At 37.1% G+C, this 17,827-nt stretch overlaps 2 protein-coding genes across 5 annotated transcripts in view; one reads left to right on the top strand and one right to left on the bottom strand.

Annotated features, from left to right (window-relative positions):
* FAM102B (family with sequence similarity 102 member B) overlaps positions 1–4,534 on the top strand; it is a 23,990-nt gene extending 19,456 nt beyond the window's left edge. Inside the window, exons 9-11 of the mRNA XM_032118066.1 lie at positions 8–135; positions 532–601; positions 2,169–4,534. Of these exons, the coding sequence (XP_031973957.1) occupies positions 8–135; positions 532–601; positions 2,169–2,211 (241 nt within the window). The 3' untranslated portion in view covers positions 2,212–4,534. The remainder of the gene's footprint in view (positions 1–7; positions 136–531; positions 602–2,168) is intronic.
* HENMT1 (HEN methyltransferase 1) lies at positions 4,240–17,827 on the bottom strand. 4 transcript variants are annotated; one of them, XM_032118067.1, is made up of 8 exons: positions 17,645–17,823; positions 15,828–15,892; positions 13,460–13,707; positions 11,824–11,936; positions 9,932–10,066; positions 9,354–9,536; positions 7,588–7,765; positions 4,240–6,054 (listed from the first exon to the last, which is right to left on the bottom strand). In XM_032118067.1, exons 3-8 carry the CDS (start codon positions 13,571–13,573, stop codon positions 5,659–5,661), a joined length of 1,119 nt encoding a protein of 372 aa, XP_031973958.1. In that variant the 5' UTR covers positions 13,574–13,707; positions 15,828–15,892; positions 17,645–17,823; the 3' UTR covers positions 4,240–5,658. The 4 variants fall into 4 exon arrangements, with proteins under 4 accessions (XP_031973958.1, XP_031973960.1, XP_031973961.1 ...); XM_032118069.1 differs by lacking the exon at positions 9,932–10,066 and having other exon boundaries at positions 17,645–17,827; XM_032118070.1 differs by lacking the exon at positions 13,460–13,707 and having other exon boundaries at positions 17,645–17,819.

Genomic DNA, 17,827 nt, shown 5'->3' with positions numbered 1-17,827 from the left:
TTTGCAGACATCCCGTAAAGCAAGACTCTGTGGAGTCACAGCTGAAGAGGGTTGATGCTACCAGAGTTGATGCTGATGATATAGTTGAAAAAATACTCCAGAGTCAAGACTTCAGTTTAGACTCAAGTGCAGAAGGTATGGAGATCAGTAAGGAAGCTTAGGGAAAATTGACATACATTTACAGGCCTTAGGAAAACCCATTCTCTTCACAGTCCCTGTTGTTTGTATTCATAAGGACTGTGCATGTGGATTGCTAAATTTTCTGCTTCATCTTGTCTACCAGAAATTGAAAATACCCTCACATGACTCAGGGAGCTTTCCCAGATCATTACTTTAAGCCTAAAAGAGCAAGTACTAAGCTATGACAAAGGTAGCTCCTCCAACCTACACCATGTAGGAGTTGGTTCCTCATTACTTAAAGTATTTGCATCTGAAAGTATCAGCTACAGAACTGGTAGATTTAAAATTACTTAGATTTAGCTAGGGCAACGTTAAAGAAAGCTAACATATTTTAATTCATTTGCCTTTTAGAAGAAGGTTTAAGATTATTTGTGGGCCCTGGTGGAAGCACTTCTTTTGGAAGCCACCATCTACCTAACAGGTATGTAGCTTGAACAACTAATCCATAGGCAATACTAAATAAAAATGCATCTTATACAGCAATTATTCTGCATCTACATTCTTGATCTTTGTATCTTTCTATTCTGTATCATTTAAAAGCACTAAAAGATCTAGATTGCCAGTTTTTAAAATAGGACACAGATTAGTTCCAAAACAGAACTGATGTGTCAGCCATGAGAACTAACTTTCGGAGCTTCTGAAGAGTCTCAGTTCCAAGGTTTTCAGATGCAAGCAATGTTTCAGTATGGACACAGGAAACAGACACCAGTTTCAAATGTGAGCTCTACAACCTTACTACGTTACCCTGGAGTGGGAAGAAAATTTTAAGTGTTTTACACATCTACCTTTACAGTATCAAACTGTTACGTCTTCCTGATAACAAGCCTAATTTTCTTCAGTTTAGTTTTTCCTCACAAATCCTGTTTCCATTTGTTACATTTGTTTCAATGGTTTCTTCATCTTTCAGCTATTTGCAGTCCTAAACTCTTTCTTTTGATCATCTGCTTCAGATTGTCTTGTAGTTTAGAACCAGAGGCTTTTTTTTCTTCTCTAAACCTTCTTCAAATACCCTGATATATGACTTGACCTGAATGTGTTAATCTTCAGATGAGAAAGCACGAAAACCAGGCAATATGCTCTAATACCGTGTTTCTGCAGTCCAATGTAACTCAATATTTTTAGCTCAAGAAATTAGAATATCCTCAGTATTTCAGTAATTACTATGAACTTAGGTATAAAGGCAGCTGTTGATATATTGAGAGTCATAACATAATTGCATTTTATATGTGCACGCAATACCGATGGTTAAAAGATGATTCTCATCGGGTTATCTGCAAACTGGGCATACTAATGGCTGTCTAGGATCACATGAATGGGTACAGAACACATTCCTGTAGCATACAGAGATCTGTCCTAATGCAGTTGCCAGAACAGTCCACGCACAATACTATACTAAGGCAGAGCTTACCCTATTAATTTTTTACATAGTACTGCAATTTGCTGTGGAAAACCATCCAGTATGGGCTGTCACCTGGGAGGTGAGAGAGTTCAATTTACAATTCAGAATAAACAAACAACTGAAGATGTTTTTCTTGTTTTTTAATGTAAGATGATGATCACTTTCTGGTTTTTTTAGACCCATTGATTTGTTTATGGATAAATGTATATGAAGAGTATTAGCTGCATATGATATAGCTGTGGGGAGGGGTACCCTAAAGGTGATGTTTAAGAAATTCTAGTGAAGTCCAACAGTAACTTCTTGTTCAGTAACATTAGTTTTTGTTCATTTTGACTGTAGTACAAAAAAAAAAATCTCTTTAATGCATTAAAATGTAGGTGACTCCATGGCATGGTAATAATGACAAATGTTTTCTACCCTTCACATTTAGCTGGTTTGATATTTCCTGTTTGGGTGGAGAGGTTTTGTTGGGGTCTTTCTGGAAGGGCTGTTGGTTGGGTTGTTTAAACAATACACTTCCTGATATGTGATACTTGCTATTTAGCTTTCATTTAAATTAACATTGAACTAACTTTTTTCAAACTTTCAGAGTAGGATCTGGAGCATATGAGCAGGTGGTGATAAAACGCTAAACTGGATGTCAAATGAGGAAAACTTGGAACCCTGATGTTGATACTTCTGGTAGTGTTTGCTCTGTTGCAAGAGCTGAGAAAGACAAAATGAACTCAATGTACTCTTTTTCTGAAAAGCAATGGAATGCCTCTTGCTCATAGAGCATCACCTTCTGTGGTATGATGGCAATGTTTAGCTAGGTGTACCTTGTGAGACCACTTGGACCATTTCTGTAAACTCTGATGTTAGTGGAATTACTTAATATCTGTGAAACATCTGTGGAAGCATGATGAAACAAGTCGCATTTCAATGATTTATGTAAGAGATCACTTGTGGTGATGGACTTTGTTCATAATGTCTTTTCTAAAGAAACTTCTCAAAGTTGGTTGTAAAAGAACCTGAAAAAAATAATTACTCAATTTGATCCTACATGTCATTTTATTTTTACAGAAGCTAATTCCTCATATTGAGTCAGTTTTTATCAGGTCAGAATTATGGCCTCCAAAAAACAGGCCAGCTATGTTTTAACATAACCAAAACCTTCTCTTAAGAGTACTGAGCACAACTTCATTCTGAGGTTCAACAAAAGAGGTGAATGTCACATACATTTAAAACAAATCCCCAAAACTAAATAGATCGAAAGCAGCCACTAATCAGTTGTGCTAACTGTAAATTAAGTCTACAGGCTTAAATGCATCAAATGTGACATTTTTTTGTTCAAGTGATGAAAAAAGTGAGCTTCCACACCAAAACACTAAGGCACAGTAGTGTATTATCAAGAAAGTTGCCTCGATTGTTAAATCTGGAGTTCAGCAGCTGCTCCCACAGAAACTCACTTCAATAATGCATGAACATTGAGATGCAATGGGATGGTACTGTTTACAAACCTAGTTAGTAGTTTACTACCACTTAATGTTTTTTATTGTAGCTTAATCCTTCACAGTCAGTGCTTTGCTTATGTTTTGAATGTGCCTTGCGGGATTGGGGGTGTACAGGGAGATTAAACAATTTACTAAGGAATTTAAGCTTTAAAACTAGGTAAGCATCTCTACTATCATTAATATAACTTGTTAAGAGAAGCACTTTATTGTAGACCTATGTGCACACTGAAAAGGTCTTGGTGTGCAACAGCTTTGCTATTTTCTTTTGCTATCTGTCCACTGTTACATTAGGTCAATGTACTGTATTTAAATTTGCACAAGTAGTCATTTGCCTGACAGGCAAGAGCAAGCTCTTTAAATTTTCATTGAGAATATGAAAGAATCCATTTTTAGAAGGATGTGTTAGGTGTAATTAATTGTAAACTGCAAATGACTTAATTTTTTTTTACATTTAGTGGTACTGTTTATCAGTTAAGGCCTGGAATAACTAGAAATAGTGTGGCAACTTTTGAAAGCTCAGAATGCTTCAAATTTTGCTCAGAGTGGTGTTTGACACCTTTTTATTGATGTAAAAGTAGGCCATGTTTAATAGGTTAAATTAGGAAAAGCAGACTTGGTTTTCCAGAAATCCATGGCAGAATTATTAAAATTTTATTTGTATTTTTAAGGAAATTTCAGATTTTAAAGCTAGAATACTGTTATTGAATATGATGAATATGAGCTAATTCTCAGTTTTGGTACTTGCATACTTTTATTGCTACTGTTAATTATAATATCTTTGGAGTATCTAATTAGGTAAAAGAATTAATACAAAGATTCTATTTTAGCTGCTCTTAATAGAAGTGTGTGATATTATCAGTTTCTGTTCTCCATAGGAATTTTAAACAGAAGCTACTCAACTGCTGGCATACAACTCTCTCTCACAACATTATAGTCTCCTTTCCTGTTAAATAACTAATTCATACCAAAAGAATGCCATTACAGGCAGAATATGTCAAGAATTTGAATACTTGCTTTCAGTACTCTTTAACACTGCTGTACTTGTTGGCAAATCTATTAAAACCAGTAGTAGTTAAATGGTGGTTTACTTACATTTACTAGGAAAACTACATGTAGTTTGAGGAAAACAGACTTTTAAAAAACACTGTACAGCTACTTATGTAATTCTGAAGGAAATTTCCATAGCCCATTCTATTTTAAGTTAAACAACACAGCTAATTGTCATAGATTAGATAACTTGTTTACTAGAAACAGTATTTTCTTGCCTGAGCAGATCTTTTAAGTAGTAGGGAAGTTGACATAAAAACCCAGCTTTTCATAAAACTGTATCCTAGTAATTTATTCTCCTGACTTGACTTACAACTCTTCATGAAGTGATTATGTAATTGTGCATCATTAAAGTGGAACATAACCTTCACATTTAGGTGTTGTATTTTCTTTTTAGTAAACTCTTATATGAATACTGGAGACTTTCATGTTGTAAACTGTTTGGGATGTGCTGGTGGATTATGGAATTTTTTAACTGTATTTAAATACAAATCTCTCAGAAATTCAATAAACTCATGTCTTCAGCTTGGAATAAGTACCTGAACAATTGTCTCTTTTTTTTTTTTAAATGCAAAAAATGACAAACTTAATTGGCAGTTTGAATCCATTTCAGTTTCTCTTCCAGTTAAGGATGACTTTTTAAAATGCTTTGCCTTTTTCTGCTTCTGAGTTTTCACACAGTTTCAATGACATCTACATTATCAGGAAAATGTGTCATTTAGATCCTATTCTTTTCCTAATGTAGAAGGAAAATCTTTAATTTGTAACACTGATCAGAAGTATCCTGTTCAGCTATTCTGACCAAAACCAAACAATAGCTATACACCTTATTTCCCTTATATTCAGGATACTGCACTGTTTTCTTGATGGTAGTGTTGGGAGATTTTTCTGGTTGTCTTGTGGAGTTTTGTTCTTGTTAACTTTTTTCCATCTGCTGTATTTGGATTTTACAGTTTTGAACAACAGCTGCACATGAGAACAAAAAATATTTCAGGTACACCAGAGCCAGGTTAGCATTCACAATTACAGCAGTTCTTAAATTTTTTATTTTTTTTCCAAAGACAGAACAAAGATGCCAGTTTCCTATTTCAATTCAGCTGGAACAACATTTGGTTTTCATCAAGGCTATATACTGATCTTGAAAAAGGCATCTATAGATTTCATAGAAATTAAGAAAAAACTTGCCCTAAACCTGTCTCACTCACATTACTCAGCACAACACAGTAGATGACAAAACAAACTATACTTGATAGCTACAATAAGGCAATAGAAAGCAAACAGAAATACTTCATTTTCTTCATGAGAACTAATTATTTCCTTTTAGCCCCTGATACTCTACTTGAAACCCCTATGAGTGACTGTTACCTTTGTCAGAAGCACTCACCTGCACTCAATGAGAGGTGCTGACAGATAAATACTGCTGATGGCAGGTTAGAAAAGATTGTGTGGTCTAGTTACCATATAGAACACACCATTTGACAGCTTCTAAAAGAACCACTTTCTTTACTTTAACTCAACTTTGTATGAGGAATCTGTGATCTAATCATCTTCATCTTCACATTCCATATTGACCATCACAGCAGAACCATCACTGCTCAGTGTGACCTTGCCAGCAATAAGCTTGCATAACTTCTCAAAGGTACCACAAAGTCGATTCACTTTGGGAAAAGAAAAGATTGTTGCAAGGGGTATGTAAACCTCATTTCCACTGACAAATGGCTCCATGTTTTTTTCAACAACCAGTTTTCCAAGATAGTCTGAAAAACAGTCCATTGAAGGTGTGAATTTGGATTTTCTCTCAGGATCGTTACCGTACTCCTCATGTTTTGACATTAAACGGTGCTTAATGATTTGAGCTGTGAAAATAACTTCACTGATCACTGCATTCTGCAAGTACTTCTCATCTTTGAGACTTGGGTACACTGCTTTGAAGACCTTTACAATGTACAAGAATACATAAAATATTTATCACTATCACAAGCTCAGATTTTACCATTTGCTGTCCAAAAAAGCTTCCAAAATGCGAATACAGTTTTTTATTCAATCCTATTTTGCTTATTAAACATTTCCACTTTACAGAAAAACTAGGCAATATGAGCTGGTTTTCTGTATTACAACTACACTGGCAGTTAAAGGAACTTTAAAAAAACACCCCAAAACCCAACAGGCTATACCTGCAAGCTACACTTGTAGATCAGGAGAGGTGTAAAGCCCTGCAATTCTTTACTTATTTTTAATAATTCTCTTACTGCTCACATTACTCATTATGAGGTTCTGGGGACAGTGCCATAGTGATGGAGATTCTAAACTACTTCTGAACTGTCATCTGGAAACCAAAACTATAGCATGTCATTTATTGTTTTCAGAGTAAAACATTAAATATGCTCTCACAGCTGTAGGGAATGCTAAAAATAAATTATGACATTGAAATCTCTGACCTTGTAGTGTGTTCTACACTGAGCTCTACTCCAAAGCAGTTAAGGAAACTAAACAGGCACTCTCATACCAGTTTACTATGAAGTGCTTTATACCAACATGCTACCAATGAAGTTTCACTGTCTATAATTATTTCTTAGTTTCCAATTACATTTTGAAATGTTGATTTATTCCTATAAATTAGTTACATAATAAAAATTTGATAAGAAACAAACATTAACACTCTTGTTGAAACTCAAAGGATACCCATGTCAAAACTGTCTCCAAAATGACCCTGTAACAGGAGATAATGAAAGCAATTTCTAATACATGTCCTAGATGTATTTTCAAGTTTGTTGAGCATTAAAGAGCACTTCATGATTCTACTAATGGCAGTAGATGACATGTGACATTTCACATGCACAGATATTTCAAATACAGAAATTATAAATGTTTTTATAGCTTGGAAACCATAAAAAATAACACCATAACACTACTATGTTTTAGTTCAGGTCACAAGTCATTTGAAGATACTTACATATTTTTACACAAAGAACTGAAATACTAGAGTATGTTCACTGAAACAAGTAATTTAAGGCCTCATAAAATTGAAAAAACTCCAACAGTATTACTTACTTTTGCATCATTACTTCATGTCAACTCTGAAAAAAGTTTGATTTATACCACATGGCATTTAGTTAGAAATGCTTTTTATTTTTTATGTATCTGAAAAATCTGTATCATTGCCAACAGGCACATAATAAGTAAAATTAATGACTAGAGGAAAAACAGCTGGCAGAAAGGAAAAATTTCATTCTAAGGATAGGAGTATCTTAAGATAAGAATGGTTATCCATATTGTCATTTGGCAAATACCCTGAAAGTTTAAGGCCTTTGTACAACTGGAAACACAAAGAATGAGACTCTCTTGTTCTGGTGAAAATTGGAGCTAGGACTGGATAGTAGCAGTAGCCCATGCTAATAACACCTCACAGGCAGTCATAGACAACTTTACTCTTTATTCATATCTCTAAAGGAAGAAAATCATACTTACTGTTTCATAAATTACTTCAGTGGGCTTCTCAGACTGAAGAGATTCACCAGTTTGAGGATATTTTCTAATAAACACACCTATTTGGGTACAAAACCCAGCCTTCTCCATTCCTGTTGGTGGGTGCCCTACACCAGTAAACTCCACAGAGTAATCATAGCATCTAGCAGTCGCTAGAGCCCTAAAAAAGACAAATTATTCCAATTACCTGAAATATTCATCTTTCTATGTGATAAAGATGCATTCTTAAGGAGAAGCAAGACTCCAAGGCTGTGAAGGCTTGAACATAATTTCTCTAACTCCCATGCCTGAAGATAAGCACTGTCAAAGCTTGCTGTATCAGAGCTGTAAGATGCCTACCATAGTCTGAATCATTTAGTATCAGTAATTTAGCCATCAAAACATTACTGTTTCTTCTAAAATATGTGCACAGAATGTTAATGCCCACAGTTGCTTAGTCACCAACTTGAAAGTCAGCTAAAAACTACCAATTTTCAAGAATAAAATTATTTGAGAAGAACACATTAAAAATATACACACCCCTAAACCACAAGGGACCAGTTAATAGAGAAAGTGTGGTCTGTTGTAAATATATAAAGACTAAAATCTACCTAATCAAGGTTACAACACTGTACATAACATCTAAATGAAAACTATCTTGTAGTACATCAGCCAGCGTGAACAAAGGGATGGGGCAGGGAATCAAAACTGCACTACCTACCTGCATCATTCTCCATGAAAAAGAAGGAAACTAAATTAACATCGCTTGTGTCTTAGAGAGTACTGTAATATTTTTATTTCACAACACAAAGGCTTTCTCAAGTTTACAGCTCAAACCACCCCCCCCATTTCTTCAGTGATATCAATACTTTTAATTCACATCTATCTAAAAGCAAAATCTAAATATACTTAAAGTCAAAGAAATTGTCACTAACGTATTCTAAAGTAGCTAATAACAGGCAGGCTTTAGTATCATTATGTAGGGAAAAATATATGCTTCCAGCTTTGCAAAACTATTTATTCAAAAATCACTGGATACTTTAAAGTGTATGGCAGAAACAATATAGTTTAATGGGAAAAACTTCCAAGATAGATACGCAAGAGTTGGCTACTGAGGTATGGCATTCTTTACTGTACCATCTATTTTCTTCCACAAATGCTTGACAGTTGACTGTTACCACAAAATCCCACTCCCTCTTTATTTTATATTTATTACATTACTGATATTAAGGGTAAGATAGATCTCATATAATCCTCTGTCATGTGCATATGATTTGCATTAAATCCTTCACTGGGCCATTATTCATTAAACTATCCTAACATGTGTTCAACATGCCCCACTACTGTGATTATTTAATAAATCTGCTTGCATACTCTGAGTGCTTTGATTACACACCATACATAGCAAGCACATTTCTTGGATTTCACGAAGAATTTCTATAGCAAGGTATTACTCAAAAAGGTTAATTGATACCTTCCTTACACTTCAACTGTGTTAATTGTAATAAAGATATATAAAAAGTAAGTAAAAGTTTTAAATTTTTTTTGCAGAGCAGTTACAGTAAAAGCCAACTTCACCACCACCATAAAACACAAAAATCAAAGAAAATGCTTAACTACTCTCAACAGCAAAGAAACCACCAAATCAGGAGGTGACACTTCACTTGACAGCAAACCACGTAAGTGAACCAGTCGGAAAATGCACAGCCATTCATTTCTTGCACTACTGGACACCCAGAGCTGTCAGAACATGATATTCAGTACCTTACCAGCTTTGAAATTGTGCTTGGTTCCACTCAAATTTGTGGTCTGGATGCCTGTATAATATCACTCCTGGAAGCAAAGGGTTAAATTCAGAATTTGGAGTACTGATCACAACTATGCTTGGAGCCATGAAACCAAACACCACTTCAGGAAACTTCTTCAGCTCTGGTTCTTCCAGGTGTTCTATTCTGGAAAGAGTAAGTTGATGTCTGTGTTTAAAAACATAATACTGTAATCCTAACAACCAGTCAAAAAAACCCCAAACCTCTATCTGTAACTTGTAATTTTACACCTGGCTCAGTAATATAAGCACTGGCACTGTGGCCAAGTGGCAGCACAGAGGTTTTTGTCTGAGCAAATCTCCTCTTGCGTTTTGTATCCTCTTCCCACCATAAGCACTATTTGAATTGCTTAGCATGGTAATTTAAACACAAGTTAGAAGATGCCCCTCTTCTACTTTATACTTTTCTAATTCTACTCTTCTGCTTGAAAGGTTTGATCGAGCATGTTTGGAGCATGGACAAAATTCCAAACTGAACTCTAATGGACTTAAAAAACTATTTTGTATTGTCCTAATACTCACAGTTCAATACACGTCACCAAGTCAAAACCAAGCATGCAAGGATCTTTATGGGCAACTGAACCATGATGCAAGGTAATAGTTAGGGATCTTTCAGATGGTTGCAAATAATCAACAGGAAGAGGAGACAATGTATGCCTACGAAAGTATTAAAAATATGATGTTACAGAAAGGACCTTAAGACAAGATAAATGCTGCATGCAAATAAACTAGCTAACACCCCGCACAGATACCTCATAAATCTCAAAAAGCTAACGACTTTACATGGATATAAAAACCAATATGCAATACAAACAGTTTTTGTAACTACATACAATAGGACAGAAGGAGCAGAAGTTAATCCAGAAGCTGTCCTTTGTGTTTACAAAAATTTTCATTATACTCTCAAGTCACTTGGAAAGCCACTTGTAAATTCTACTAATAGCTCAATTCCAGACACACAGTAAGTCTGGTTTAGACAAGCAAGCTTTGCAGGGTTTTCAGGAGGAGTTTTAGACAAGCATATTACATATTTTTTCCAAGTAAAATGCACTGAGAAACCAAAGTACCTGTGCAAATTTCATTCTCAAATACTGCACTAGACAAAGCACACAATAAATATTAAATATAAAAGGTTACTTCTCTTCATTCTTGAAAAAGAGCAAGAGATAACATCAGCATCTAGATCCTACATATTCACTGAAATTGTATTAATCTGCTTTCAAGAAACCCTATGTTCATCCATCAGACCAATGCTTCAAAGATCACATAAACCTCTCATTTTAGAGGCTTCTAAACCAGACACCACACACTGAGCTAAACTTCCTATTTCAAAACAATAAACAAGAACAAGTCCCCACCATTGTGACTAAAAGTTACATATACATTTCAAAGATCAAAACTGATCTTTCTGAAGACAATAATGTCAGTATAAGCATAAGCAGATATTCCCAACACCATGTATTAGTGCCTTTACAAACAGTGTTATTTCTCAGATGTGCACACCCTGAGGGCCTCTCCATGACCCAGACCTTTGGCTACATTAGGTGATGTTATGGGCACCTGCAGCCCAGGAGTCCCCAGGCACAGATCCAACGACAGCTCTTAATTTGCCAAGCTGCTATTTCTGCAATTACTCTAATTTTGAAAGCCTCTACAAGAAATGCTGCAACATGCCACTTGCATTTGGTTTGCATGGCAAGGTAGGCAGGGGGCTATAGGAGAGGCTTCTCTCAGGGGAAGCCCATTCTGGAGCAGGCTCCTGGCAGGAACCTCTGGAAAAAAGGAGCCCACACTGGAGCAGCTTGGCTGGCAGGACTTGTGACCCAGTAGGGTACCCATGCTGGAGCAGCCTGCTCCTGAAGGACTGCACCCTGTGGAAAGGAACCCAGGCTGGAGCAATTAATGAAGAACTGCAGCCCATGGGAAGGACTCATGCTGGAGAAGTTCATGGAAGACTGTATCCCCCCATTCTGGACCACATTCTGCAGCAGAGGAAGGACTCCTCTCCCTGAGGAGGAAGCAGCAGCAGAAATAACATGTAATGAACTGACTGTAATCCCCATTCCTCATCTCTCTGCAACACTGCAGGAGAGGAGCTAGGGAATAGGCAATAAAGTTAAACCCATGAAGGAGTGAGGGGTAGGGGGAAGGTGTTTTTAAAATTTCCTTTACTTCTTATCCTCCTACTCTGATTTTGATAATAAACTCAACTAATTTCCCCAAGTCAAATCTGGTTTGCTCATGATGGTAACTGGTGAATGATCTTTCCCTGTCCTTTAACTCATGAACCTTTTGTTATATTCTCTCCCTGTCCAGCTAAGGAAGGGAGTGAGCTCCTGGCTGCCAACCAGGGACAACCCACCACACCACTAGGTCAAGACAAACACAAACCTCAAAACAATCAGAGAGCTTACATTTTCTCTTTCATTACATTTGCACAGATATCTAACCCAGCTAACACTTCAATGCAACTGCAGAATTTCAGCATCCGGAGAAGGCTGCAATCAGCACATCCTAAATCTGCCACCTGTAAATTCAATATTAAACAATTTATAAATGCTATGTATTTCTCAGTAATTTCAGAGACTTTCATAAAATTAAAATACCATACTTATGTCAAAATAACTTTTTAATGATAAAGCATTTCACAATCATAACTAAAATTTACAGCTGCAATCAAGCAGGATAGATGCAGACTTGAGAATTCTTTTAAAAAAATGTATATGAGGATCCTGCGAGATTTTAAAAAAATAATTAACCTTTTGTTACTACAGCTATAAACACGTACATGTAGGGCATCCCACTGACTCTAGAGAACGTCTTTCATGTGAGTAACAGTAAGGTATGATTTTGAGTATCAAAGCTGCAGCAATTTTCACATTAACCATTGCTTTTCACTGTGCTGTTCTCCCTCCAAAACACTGAGAACAGGCTCACCAGCATCCAAGCTAGTAAAGAATCAGCATAAAACAAGGTTACAGGCTCAGTCTAATGTTTAAGTGGGGAACTCTGGGGACATTCAGACCATGAAGTCAAATAATAGATATTCTTTCCTGTAAGCCAAAAAGATAGTTGAGTATGTAAACCAACCCCCACTGCTCCTTCTCAGGCTCAGTCAAGGCTGAAGCACTCTGCTGCTCTCCATGTGAAAATCCTGAGTTGTTTCTATCCAGCTTATCTACCCTCTGTGTAAACAGAAAGTTCACCCTCCCACCCCTTCCACATCCTAAATCAGAAAATTCAAACCTTTAAAGACAGATGCAACACTGGTAAATACATTCCATCTGAAAGGAGATTACAGTGCCACGACCTCATAGATTAGATTAGATTTTTATTAGCTACTAGAAGTATGATTACGTAAGTAATGCAGGTGCATCAGTTTCTTGCATGCCCCTTAAAATATTAACATCAGTTTAAGGATTAAACACTGCACACTTGAGAAGATCTTTTGCAGAAGGAAGTGGGGAGGACACATTAAAAGAGAGCAAACACTACAGAATGTTGCTTAAATAATTTAACTTTTCTCAGTGAGCAGTGAAACAAGAGTTCTGATATTTTAGTGGGGACACACATGACAACACAGGTGGAGGGCCACAAGACCTTAAGAAAGTGGAGATGAGTTAGTCTCACATAATCCCACACTCCCAATGTCACTTCTCATCTGAGACTATGTATGCAAATGATGAGGTAAACCAGGCTACACAGAACTAACAGCTCTGGAAAGCAAAACCCAACTATGCGGAAAGCAGCTTGAACCAAATTCCGCATCATTAAATTAAAACCAGAATGCCCACTACATTAAAAAACTAAGTCTAAGGCATTTCTCTTGTTTAAATAGTCTCCTCTTCACACCAAGTAACATTAATTTTATGTACCCCTGAAAAACAACATATCACAAGGTGTCTGCTAAGACCACTTGGTTTTAACAGCTCCTCCACTACTGTTGTTTGGTAATTAGGTCAACAGGTTATTTACGCGTTTTGTCTTCCTGAGATATCAAGTGTCAACGTACTTTCAAGTTTATAACCTACAGAGACAAAACATACCAACCTTCTTAGGTTTGTATTTCTCCACTAAATCTTTAACGAACTGGTGCCGTTGTTTGTACAAAGGAGGTTTAAATTTAATAATTTGTGTAAACTCTTCTTGAAAGTTCTTATCCATAATATTTTGGTAACTCTAAAATAAAAAGTGAACTCCTATTTTCTGAAGCACTTCATAACATATCCAATTACAGAGTTTGCCGTTTTCATTGGTGCTTGAGTCCCAGTTAAAGCAGGGTAGACCTGATCTGAGTTCTATTCAGAGAATGACAAAAACATTGGGATTAGCACGATTAGACTGTTCTTTCCATGTATAATTATATAAATAACCTTATGTAAACAACTATAAATTATATACAAATCTAAAAAAGCAAATTTCATAATCTGTCACTCTTCATCCAGCACACCTGGACAGAGACTACAACCAAAGCATCTGGGCCAAGTCTGCACACAACGTGATTGCTCTACAAGGTCTTTCACACGTAAATAAAAGTATGTACTTGTGTACACATACGCACAAAAGCCGGCTCGGTGTTCAGGGCAGTCCCCCGCCGCCTCAGGAGCTAAGCGGGCCTGCTGGGCTCCCCTCAGCAGTGCCCACGTGAGGGGCCACCCGCGGCACCCACGGCCTGACCCCCTCCGGCTCCTGGCCCCCGACAGCCACTGCCTCCCGACCCAGCCACCCCCATCCCCATCCTCATCCCCATCCCCATCCCTTCCCGAGGCTCCCCCGCTCTGTCCCCTCCACCTTCTCTCCCACGCTGAGCTCCCGCCTGGCACAAGCGGCCGCCCCGACGGAAGTGCGGCAGCTCCGGGGCGCGCTGGGAGCTCTTAATTGACAGCCCTCAGGGCGGGGGGATGTTCCCTAAAGCACCTCTGTGCGAGACGATAAATCAGTGTTAGCGACCGTCCGAGGGCCCACCTGTTGTACCGGTCCCTACCCGTGGCAGCCCCCCTCAGTGTAATTAAAAGGTAATTGGCGGCGGCGAGCGGTGTCCCGACTTTTTTACACTAAACCTCAAAAATCTCGCCACTCCTCATGCTACTCGCTTTGCGGTGCTGCTGTGTTTGAAGCCGTATTTGCTACGCCCCAGAGGGGAAACGCGCTATTGTGCTGGTTGCAATACGCAGTGAACTAGCCCTGTTTGGGGGAGTGAGGTAGATAGCACAAAAATCCAAAATCGATGTCTTTTGCAGGGTTTCAGTAAGTCTTTTCCACACTGGGGCACATTTGTCTCTCAAAGAGCAGGCAGCTGCATGGCTGCACGGTGAAAGTAGAAAGGAAAGCGTGGCTCTAAATGTCCCATTTCTTCTGTTAACAGCATGTAAAGCGTTTACTTATCACAGGGCAGGGCTGTCACTAATCAAGATAGTGTATAGTGTAGGCCTGGGACCTAGAAGGAGGCAGGACTCCGGTGGCAGCGAGGATAAAGATTTGTTAGATAAATTAGACCATAATTCAATGCCCTTTATGATTTCAGGACATACTAGAAATGTATATGACAACTCTTGGCTAACATTTTAAGTTTCGTGGCCTAGACAGACCACACGTAGCTCAGAGCAGGTCAGCTGTGCTGTTCACCCAGTAGTTAGGACAGGAAACATATGTAGGTGTGCTTGCAAACTGGGAATCCAAGTGGTTCTTTCAGATATCTGAAGTTATTGCATTGTTTGAACTTCTTTGGTTTTCAGGATTTGGAATACAATAGTAGTTACCTTTTCTTTGTATTCATTTTGGTTTATGAGTGCTAGAAGTAGGGAGCTGTCTGTACGACTTTACAATTATTTTTCTTCTGTTAGAACAGCAAATCACCAAAACCAGTATGTGCAAGTTTGGCAGCCTGAGAGTAGCTATTTCAATCAGTTGGGATTATAAATGGGCAATTTGTAATATTAGCAATCTTTACTTGTACAGAAAATTTACTTTGAAGTATGTTTAACATCTCCTCAATTATTTTTGTAGGATTTCTCCCCATTAAGATTTACAGACCTGCATAACCCAGTCTGGCCATGCACGGTACCTATGTTTGTACAGGAAATAATTCCCATTAAATATCTCTGACTAGTCTAGTAATTTGATTTTTTAAAAGTAATGCACCTGCATTACTTATGTAATCATACTTTTTAATTAGGTTGCTTTTTAGAAAAGAAAATGCACTGTAATTGAAATAAGGGTATGAATACCTTGTGCAAGAAAAAAAGACAGGTTGAATGCTCTTTTTTTAATATCTCAGTTACCCTTTTTGGCTGTTGAGTAATACTTTAACCCTGAACCATCACTATGTCTCAACTAGACGATTTTATAAGCCCTGCACAGTGGTTTTTTTACCTCAGAGAGATATACTAAAGTTTATTAATAGAAGTCTTCCACTTACCGGCTTACAATGCTATGGATTCTGGTATCCTGTGAAATTCTACTTGCAATTCAGTGTAACGGATTCTTAAGAACAAAAAAAAGTACAGAAAAGAACAGTAGTAAAGTTTACAGTAAAATTCAATTAATAACACATTGTAAATTCACATTATGTCCTAATAGTTCTTAAGAATTCACCCTGAAATGTACCACTGTAAGTGAAACCTTCAGAATTATCAGCTGTTATAATTCTGCACTATGAACAATATAATCACAGAGAAATCTTTTTTGATTGTTCCATATCAGGTGATGACATTGGATTGGAGAGCCAATCTTTGGAAGACTGGCAACATGAAAGAGATGGTGAGCACTATTCGTTCGCAATTTTAAGCTGGACAATCTGCTTTGACTCAAGGATGTCTGACCTACTTGCTTAAAAAAGTAGTGAAAAATTCTTCTGATTTTTCCCCATTAAATCAAATACATTTTAAAAATTATTTTCTCGCTGAAAATAAGTTTCTTTGATTTAGTCTAGTTGTGGTTAAAGTTTTGGGGTTTTTGGTTTTTATTTTCCCTTTATGCAGTGGTACATCTACTTAACAGTCTCAAGACATCATAGAATGATTTATGTTGGAAGGGACCTTTAGACGTTACCTAGTGCATCCCCTACTTAAAGGAGGTCCAAATCAATGAGGTTACTTCAAAACTTCAGTTTAAATGTAATTTTCACATTACAGTCTGTAATTTCAAACTGAATATTCAAATCGTGTTAGTTCAATGTGCCACAAATTAAGCAGGTTTTCTTTAGAGAAGCCTGTTACTTTTGTACCATACACAGAGCAGCAAATGATTTGACTATACTGGAATAAACGCACCTCACTTTATAAAGTCATGAATCAAGAAATCTTAAACTGCTAACACTTAATTCCTTCAGTAACTGGGATGAGAAAGACAAATGTATGCAATTCCAGTACTTTCCCCATAAAGTTGCTGTGCATATAATTAAATCTGATAGCAAAAGAAACCTAATGCAGCACTGCTGCCAGGAGACACTAGTCCATATTGATATTTGACAGAAATATACATACAGCAATACTGCTTAATCTATAATTCCAGAGCTAACCACCAGTGCTTTCAACTCAAATTCAGAGGATGTTTAGTGACTGAAGTACTAGTATTTTTTCTCCTCTGCTTCAACTAACACATTTGGTCCATTTGAAAAAATTCAGAATTCGTATGTTTGAATGAAAAATGAAGCTGCTCTTACACATAATTCACCATCCTCTTACTCTTTTATAATTATATATCATTCCTTGCAGTTTGCAAGTGAAAATCACCTCATTTTGAGATTCTTGGGTTTGGTTCTTGGTTTGGTTTTGTTTTTCTTTTTGTCTGTACTCTATATAAAAACCAGCTGGGATGCCTGAGGGAAGGAAATCTAATTTGGAGCAAATGGATTTATAGGTTGAAACTGTATGAGGTTTCAGCATCACCACCAAAGAGTAAAAAAAGTATAAAAACATTATCTTATAGAGAGTAAAAAATACTGAGGTTTGGAACATACTGGCTAAGTATTCCAACAAGAAAACATAAATGCATGAAAACACAATTGGGTAATATAAACTGCAACAGAAGTATGGGCTGTCTTGAAGTGGTTATACAATATAAATTAAGGATGTGCTCTAAACAACAATAACAAAACCACTCATGTTCAAAGAAAGGTTACTACTCCAGCTAACTGCCTCCAGAACAAGATCACTGTTACAAAGACACTTTCTTAGAACTAGTTTTTGTGTTTCATTCTCTGATTTGATATGAGATTGTTAAATGGGTATTTACTGCATCAATATGGTAGAGCCATGTAAGTAATGAAGATTTTGGGAACGTCTTTGGAAATCAGCCAAGATAGGAAGAGGAGGCCAAAAGGAGACTAGTGGTTATTCCTAGAAGAGAGGAGTGAAAAGCCCTGATAGCAGAGCAGGCAGCTTAGAGAAACCGTTACATGCCAGGGCCCTGATAAGA

The sequence above is a fragment of the Corvus moneduloides genome, chromosome 9 (assembly GCF_009650955.1).
Source record: "Corvus moneduloides isolate bCorMon1 chromosome 9, bCorMon1.pri, whole genome shotgun sequence".
NCBI classification, from domain to species: Eukaryota; Metazoa; Chordata; class Aves; order Passeriformes; family Corvidae; genus Corvus; species Corvus moneduloides.
Note: the sequence above shows the minus strand (reverse complement) of the source record. Positions and strands in the feature narration are given on the sequence as shown.

Coding starts and splice junctions, on each gene's coding strand:
- HENMT1 (XM_032118067.1), bottom strand. CDS start 13,573: ATGGATAAGAACTTTCAAGAAGAGTTTACACAAATTATTAAATTTAAA. Junction 10,067..11,823: donor AATGTAATGAAAGAGAAAAT/GTAAGCTCTCTG, acceptor ATACTTTCGTAG/GCATACATTGTCTCCTCTTC. Junction 6,055..7,587: donor CTGAAGTAATTTATGAAACA/GTAAGTATGATT, acceptor TACATTGTAAAG/GTCTTCAAAGCAGTGTACCC.